The 8,105-nt window shown below is 40.0% G+C and overlaps 1 protein-coding gene across 3 annotated transcripts in view; it reads right to left on the bottom strand.

Annotated features, from left to right (window-relative positions):
- LOC102205113 (protein NLRC3-like) overlaps positions 1–4,579 on the bottom strand; it is an 18,690-nt gene extending 14,111 nt beyond the window's left edge. The window contains exons 1-5 of one of the 3 annotated variants that reach the window (XM_005749417.2): positions 4,522–4,579; positions 3,650–3,787; positions 3,467–3,565; positions 3,206–3,310; positions 1,310–1,388 (exon numbers count right to left, since the gene is read on the bottom strand). In XM_005749417.2, the coding sequence (XP_005749474.1) occupies positions 1,310–1,388; positions 3,206–3,310; positions 3,467–3,565; positions 3,650–3,738 (372 nt within the window). In that variant the 5' untranslated portion in view covers positions 3,739–3,787; positions 4,522–4,579. Of the gene's footprint in view, positions 1–1,309; positions 1,389–3,205; positions 3,311–3,466; positions 3,566–3,649; positions 3,788–4,330 lie in introns of all 3 variants that reach the window. The other 2 variants (XM_005749415.2, XM_005749416.2) reach the window with 2 other exon arrangements.
- Between the last annotated feature and the right edge of the window lie 3,526 nt (positions 4,580–8,105).

The raw sequence follows: 8,105 nt of genomic DNA, 5'->3' as shown, positions 1-8,105 counted from the left end.
TTTCAGTAGTGTGTGTGAGAGCGTTTCAGTTGTGTGTGTGAGAGCGTTTCAGTTGTGTGTGTGAGAGCATTTCAGTAATAATGTCCCTTACGGCACCTCATAGAAAAAGGAGAGTCAAAAAGTACGAGTTGTCACCAACCAGAAACAGGAGATGGAAGCATATAAATACAATAATAACGACTGCAGTCAAAAAGATGGCCTAACGAGCCCAGTTGTAAGTAAGCTATTATATAGTCTAGTTGGAATTGATATGGCAAATAACCTTCAGTAAAAGTAATAAATCACACAGCAATAGTACATTCATGTAGTTGTGAAAAGCATGATACTATATGAAGTAATCCAAAGTATTCAGAATACGTTACTCTCATTGAGTAATGTAACGGAATACGTTACAAAATACATTTTGAGACATGTATTCTGTAATCTGTAGTGGAATACATTTTAAAAGTAACCTTCCCAACACTGGTGCTGGATTTTGCTAAAGTGAACAGAGACACCTTGCGTGTATAAGAATAAGACATATAAAGTGTGCTGTGTTTTTAAAACCAGTGCCAAAAGTCTTCACTGGATTTTATCATAGTGCCCTCCAATCTGGCCACCAAAGACAAAAAGTGTCTGTACTTCTTTAAGTTGCTTGAAGACATTTCACCTCTCATCCAAGAAGCTCCTTCAGTTCTAGGGTCAAATGGTGAAGAGTCCCAGATTTAAGCCCTGTGGGAGAATCCCCTCAAGAGGGACAATGGACTCCCTAATTATCCTCTACCTAATCACATGAGTCAAGGTGTGAAAATGGGTGTAGTCACAATCAGCCAAAGTTTTGGGTGAGCTCATTGTGAAACCAGCCCCACCCTACCAAATGATTCCTGAGGTCAGATGGCCCAGGATGTGAGTGGGCGTTAAGGTGTATGGGAAGAGATCTCAAAACTGAATTATAGATGGCAGACAGTTGGTGTCGTATGCAACCGCCACTGTTCAAAGATGGTTTTTCACAGTGGACAAAGATGACTTCTTCCACTCCGCTTTCAAATCATCTGTCTACTCTGTCCAAAATGTGAACACTGGAAAGAGTTCACTCTTTCGAGGGCTTCAATCTGGGACTCTCCACCATTTGACCCTAGAACTGAAAAAGCTTCTTGGATGAGAAGTGAAACATCTTCAAGCAACTTAAAGAAATCCAGACACTTTTCTTTCCAAGCTCCTCAGACTACTATGACCTGGATGACTGAGAACCTTCACAGGCACATCCCCACATCCCATTCACCCACCAATCTGAGCCATGGTCTGAGTAACCCTCACACCCTGTACAGACCCTAAATATGGAGTCCAGATGTGCACGATTCTGCCAGTCAGACTGATCTCTGGCAACCTCTGAGCTTTCCTGGTCCACTCTGTGGAGGAATCATGAAGAATTAGTTTACATCAGGTCTGTTCATACAGAGTCAACCACAAGCTAAACGCTCATGAAGTGAGGTCTGAATGTGAGCAGTGAATCAGATGATTCCCTTTAGTCGTAAATTTTTACTAGTCCTGATAATGCCATTGATAATCAGCAGCTCAGCCTGCAGCTGTTTGAAAATGTTAACTAAGCTTTGTTTTGTCCTGACAGCTTTCCATTAGTTTCAGCTAAAATAAAAGCCCTTCTCTATCTGTATGTATAACTGGTTTCACAGCTCACCTTCCAGTTCTCAGAAAATGTCTATGTTTGTAGTCAATTATTGTACCATTTCTTCTAAATATGTTCTAAACATGTTATAAATGTCTTGAAGAGGCATATTTCTGTCTAATGTATGTTTTCAACATACAACTTTGTCTCCTCATGATCTAATTCCCTTTTACATTTGTTTTAGCTATTACTGTCAAACATTTTCCAGTCACCCAAGATAAATCTGAATTTATCTTGGTGAGTTTGTGGTATTTTTAAGTTTTGTACATTTTTTAAATGTTTCCTTGTTGTTTTTGTTGGTTTTATTTCCTCAGGCGATCTTTAAAGTGGTTAAAGTTATCTGGGTTCAATTTATTATCCTAGCTTATTTGTATTGTTTGTTTTAGCTTACTTTTCATTCCCTGTGTAAAGTCTGCATTTCTGTGTTCTGTATACTGCTACTTCCTGTTTTATTTTGGCAATCTGTCTTCTTTCAGATTTAGTTGTATGTTTCTTCCCAGGTGTCTCCAATATGGCCTCAACTTCTCTTATGTATTTAAACCTTTAAACCCTCGTTTGTTGTGCCCCCCCCCCCCCTCCCCTCATGCTGTGTGTTCCTTTGGTTTCTGGTTTCCCTGTGACTCAGAGTTTTTGCATTCCTGTTGCCAGCACTGTGTTGCTTTTGTAATTTTTTTGAAAGACTTCAGCATTAAAACTGTTTTTGAAGCTGGGTAACTTACTTGTGTGATCTGAGCAGAACCATCTGCAACTCAATGCAAAGACTAAATACCGGGGTGTGGACATGAGGAGGAACAGAAGAACCAATGAGAACTATATCTATTGGGTCTGTGTGCAGTCATTGGAAGATGGCAAGTGCCATGTTCAGACTGACAATAAACTGGACTTCATTAAAAAAGCAAACAAACACAGAAACACTCTTCACTCTATTTTCTGAGATTACTGAGGTCCTTTGACATTTGCTAGGTGATGCTCAGGAATTCTTATGAGTCTGTTGTGGTCAGTGCCAGTCTCTATTCTGCTGCGTGCTGGGGCTGTAGACGGGGGTTAGTGGATAGCAAAAGACAATAAACTAATCCATAAGGTCACTAACGTGGGTGTGGAGCTTGACTCTCTGGCAGGCATTTCACAAAGGATGACACAAATGGGAGTGATTGACAATCTTTCACATCCTTTCCATTTCATGTTGGAAAGCACATTCAGGAAAAAGCTCATTCCACCAGTGAATGCTACAGGAAATCATTCCTGTACGTGTCCATCAGACTTTATAACTCCTCATCATGACTTGTTTATATTGTACATAGTATTGTTGAACTTTGAAATATTAAACTGAATATTGTAGTTTGACCACCATCTCTGCTACAGCATTGGTTCCTTACACTTTAACTGCTGTGTTTTTGAAACAAACTCCATCGCACACCACTTTAAACATGAATATAGAAATGTGTGTGAAACAGATCTGACCTGACATTAAACATGTCAGAGACTATTCAGTCAAACTGTTTAAATAAATAAAGTCAGTTCCAACATTTAGATACAGATTACCTTTCTGCAGCCGAATGGTGTCCTTCCTTAAAACCTACAGGGATATACATTGACGAGTCACTTTTTAAGGACACACAGCTGGGTTCAGCTCCAGAAAAATCTGGTCTGCAATGGAGCCCGACGGAAAAAAGAGAAAATAAAATTTAAAATAAAAAAAGTTAACAGTTTCTTCAATTGATTAAATATAGTTTAATTTAACTGAATTACAATTTGTCCCCTGGGATATTTTTCAGTCCAATCTAAACAATGAGAAGCACTTACTCTGCATTATTTGATGCTGCTTTTTGAAAATCTAAAATATTCGCTTTTGATCCGTCACTCTTTAAGGACACACAGCTGGGTTCAGCTCCAGGTTGGTTCCTGTGAATAATGATGGAGCAGTGATGTGAGTGCTGAGCTGTGACATGGAGAAGAGTCATGGACAGTTAGAGGTGGTCATCTCACCTCTGAGCTTTGGTCTGGCTCTCATGTTCCCCACACAGAGTGGTTTTAGAGGGAGGGACTCCCTCCTGTCTGTCCTCACACTGATCCATGCTGCTGAATTCTCATCCACATCAGCTCACACACACTTTCTACCTTCACCTTCCAAGGAAACACAAATCATTCATGTGCACATCAACTGAAATCCTCCTTTCCATCATGTGTGCTGTCCAAATATCAGCTGCTTCTTTTCTGCTTCCTCTCAGTGTCAGCTGAATGCAGTTAGACAGCAGTGTGAGGCAGAGGAAGCTGCCATCAGCGGCTCTACTTCTACTATCAGTCCACTAGATGGAGCCATGAAGCACACACGATGCATTCACTGACACACTGATTCACTCTGACTGGAAGCTTCAGCTCATTAATATTCAGTCAGGTCAACACATCTGAACATTTTCAAACATTTCAGCTGATCCATAATTCATAGAGGATCAGCAGAGTTAAAAGTGGGGAAGAACTTGGCGTTTAAGAACATTTAAGCATTCAAACATAAATATTGAACACATTAACTGAGTTTGTAAGTAGGTGAAGTAACTGTGAAATGAGGAAGTACTGAAAAACGTACTTCAAGACAGCACTAGAAACATACAGAAGAAAGTTACAGAATATAACATTTTAGTAACTGTTTCAAAATAAATTACTTAATACCTCTAATATCTTGACCATAGTATGAGTTCGTATTCTGACTTTCTGTTCACACTCACACACAAGATGTCAGATGGATTGTTGGTCAGCTTCCTTTGTTCACATCTTCCCAATTCCAGATTTTTCTCTGTTATTTTGAACTATGAAGCAATTTTTTTGCTGTTTCTGCAGGTAAAAAATGAAAGATTCCTTACTGTGTTACAGAGCTTCAGACTGAGGCAGTAATGTGATCTCAAGTTCAGGAAAATGAAGTGAAACTGTAAAAAGGAAAGAAAGACCCAGAAAGGAGCTGACACAGGACTTGTCCAAAAACTGAACTGATCTGTTTTTGATTATCTGGAAATGTCTGATCAGAGTTTTATTGTTTAAAATAAATAGATAAAACTAAAAAAAACACAACTTTCCTGTTAATCAACTTAACCTCCAAAATTATCTGTTTATATTGTAATCTGACACTTTGAATTTACACTGGTGTCACTGCATATTAAAGAAAACACTGTAGTTTAATTTGAGCTGTTTCCTTAATCAAATTTTAAGAAGGAAATGTGTGCAGATACATTCGCTGACAATGTGTCATTTTGAGTGTAAGATTCAGTTCATTGTTTTCAGCCAATTCAACACATCTGGACAACATTTTCAAACATGTCAGCAGACGCATGAGTCAAAGACGAATGTGGAACATGAGGCTGCTGTGGTTGGTGTTCAGTCCCTGGATCCTCGTCTAGTCTGCACGTTAAAGTATCACTGAACAAGAGTTACCGTTTTAAATAAAGTTTTGAATCCACTGTGTCCACAGATCACTGTCTTTACACTGATGATAGATGGAAGATAATAGCACTCATTTTAAAGAGTCTGCAGGGAGCAAGCTAATCTCTAAGTGGGATTTCAATGTTTTTAATCAACTGTAGATTAATGTGTTCTGATATGAGGTTTGACAACAGCTATATGAATGAGGAAATGAGTAACAGACAGCTGCTTCAGGCTCACATGACAGAGGAGTCAGAGAACAAAATGAGAGTGAGGCAAAGAAAACCTTCAGCAGGTCAGATATGGTATCAATAACAGATCCATGCTTTCTCTTTGTTTAATAGAACACTGGAAGCTTTTTCCCTAAGCCTCAGATGTAATTGCCATGGTCTGCGGTGGGTGGCTGGAATTTCCATAAGGCCCCTGAACTTACCTGGGATCTGCCCCTGGGCAGGGCCAACTCCTCCAGCTCCTGCACACCTGGAGCCTATTGCAGGCAATCAAGCCAGAGGGATTTAAGCCACACCTTGATGTTCATTCACTACCAGTTTGTCATGTTGGTGACAGGCCTTATGCTTCAAGTTCTTGCTGTGATTTAGCTTACTAACGAGACTTTCTTGTGCTGCAGTTGCTGAATTCACTTTGACTCACACTCTACCTCTGGACTCAGGATACCAAGCAACCATTTTGAAAATCACTCTGTGCCTCACCTGCCTGCCCTCCTGCCATCACACTGCATCTGAAGACCCCGGATCTCAGGTCAGCCTTGTCACGCCACTCAGCTCCCCTGGATTGTCATCACCCCCCTCTCAACACTCTATGTCCCCAACTGCAAGTAAGAATTGCTACTCTTACAACTTACCACTTCAGAGCTGCCTCCACTACCTCCCTAACTCCACTGTCTTCTCTCTTCAGTGTGACTGTTCCCTGCTCAGCTCCACTCTGCATCTCAGGCCCCTTTCCCTTGCCCTAGCCACGTTTCCCAGACCACGCCATGTCAAACTCCACGTCTTACTGGGGTTTTTTTTGTCCTTGCTACGTTTCTTGCACTTAAGCCTAATAAATTATTGTTACATCATCTGCTGTCTCTGCTCTGGGGTTCTACATCTGAGTCCTGTTAAGTAATTTATTTGAGTCCTGTACAGACCACTCGGTCCCGTGACAGTAATGCTTTGTGGTTTCACAGTCACACTGATGTATGTTTGTAGACTTACTGAAATAGCCCAGAGTGTCAGTCTGTTTGTGTCGCACTTCCCTGTGCTCAAGTGACTGTCAGTGTCATGCAGTTTGATTAAGCACTGAACAGTCTTCCAGTCTAGAAGGGAAGGTCTCAGGAGTAAAATTTCACAGTTAGGTTACATTTAGGTATTTGCTTTGATTTGTTCCCAAATAATGAAAACTACATTGTGGGCGGTGCTATATGACTGTTTTACTGTACACCCAATGTATAATAAATATTAATGACATTCAGCCTCACATGTTCCTTTTATTTATTTATTTTTAAAAATAGCTTGTTTTTAAAATTGATATAATAAAAGAAACATGAAGTTCCATATTAATCAGATCAGTATGTACAGCACTAACGTCACCAATGTCTCTTTTATCTCTGGCGAGATGTTGAGTTATGTCCCTCTGCCGGTGAGAAGATGAACTGCATGGAGTCAGTTTAATGAACGTAGATGACATGAAGAGTTTTTAAATCAACCTTTGATAATTGTACAGATGACTGCTGATAACCATACACACACCATGACACAAACAGTGATATCAATTAAAGTCATAAGATGTCAAAGTCATAATATGATCCTGGGTGTACACCCAAACACATTACCACAGGGTAACACACCGAGAAATAATCATTCATACCTGTTTTTCACTTAAAAGAGCACTTTCTCAGCAGTTTTACTTTCTGATACTGTATTTATTTTGACCTAGGTTGAATTCAATGTTTATGAAGGTAGATAGATCTATAGATAGCTCTATATATATCAATCATAATAATCTGACAATACTATAATATTGGCCATATTATATTTTCATTACCACAGTGAGAGGACTTTAGTCTCATGAACAACATTAACTAATTGTTATTTACTAACTAATCTTGGAATGACTGTTCAGCACAGAAATGAAGCCCAGCAATCATGTTTTACAGTCCCGTGGTCTCAGCCTCAGATACTCAACTAATCAAAGTGATGTCATGACAAAAATGAATGACCAACAAAACATTTTTCTCTTTCATTTCTGTCAAACAATGCTGTATGTAACGTGTCTCACGGAGTTAAAATGGCTGTGTCCCTGAATTGGGACAATGCCATTGGCTGTATCCCAATTCAGGGTCTGCAGCCTTAAAGACCGCATTTTAATTACGTCACAGCGACGCGACGAAGGCTGTCCCAATTCAAAGGCTGCTCGAAATGCGGCCCTCAAATGCGTCCTTCATTTCACTGAATTTTAAGGATGTGGCGGTGTAGACTTGGTGGCCCAACATATCCCAGAATGCATAGCGCGGCTGTGGGTGTGGATAATTTTGCCGGGGAAAAAAAACGGCAGAAGAGGGGCGGCCGAAGAGCAAACTTTTAAAAGTAAGAACTGAATATTATGTTACTTATTTATGTGCGAATGCTTAATAACGAAGAACATTAAAACATTACTGTTGGCCACATGTCGGGAAAGTTATGTGACATTAGCGATGTTTGTACTAACTTGGTTTTAAAGCCTTTAATATATACGCCGTTCAATAGTTGACGTTAATCTTACAGAGAATGTGATGATTTTATGGATATTTAAAGTCAGCACTGAGACAAATTTAGTAATGCCAACATATTAATATGTCATTTTGGCAACCGTGGCTCAGGGGGTTGGGAAGCGTATCTGTAACCGGAATGTCGCTGGTTCGATCCCTGGGTTCTCTGTCCTGGTCATTGTGTCCTTGGGCAAGACACTTCACCCTACCGCCTACTGGTTGATTGATTGATTGAGTGATTGAATGCTTCATTGGTCATATGCAGGTTGCCCCGCAGAGGAATAG

Source organism: Pundamilia nyererei, unplaced genomic scaffold, assembly GCF_000239375.1.
Source record: "Pundamilia nyererei isolate P.nyererei 1_Seehausen unplaced genomic scaffold, PunNye1.0 scaffold00244, whole genome shotgun sequence".
Classification (NCBI taxonomy): Eukaryota; Metazoa; Chordata; class Actinopteri; order Cichliformes; family Cichlidae; genus Pundamilia; species Pundamilia nyererei.
The sequence above is the reverse complement of the archived record's forward strand: the minus strand, read 5'-3'. Positions and strand labels throughout refer to the sequence as shown.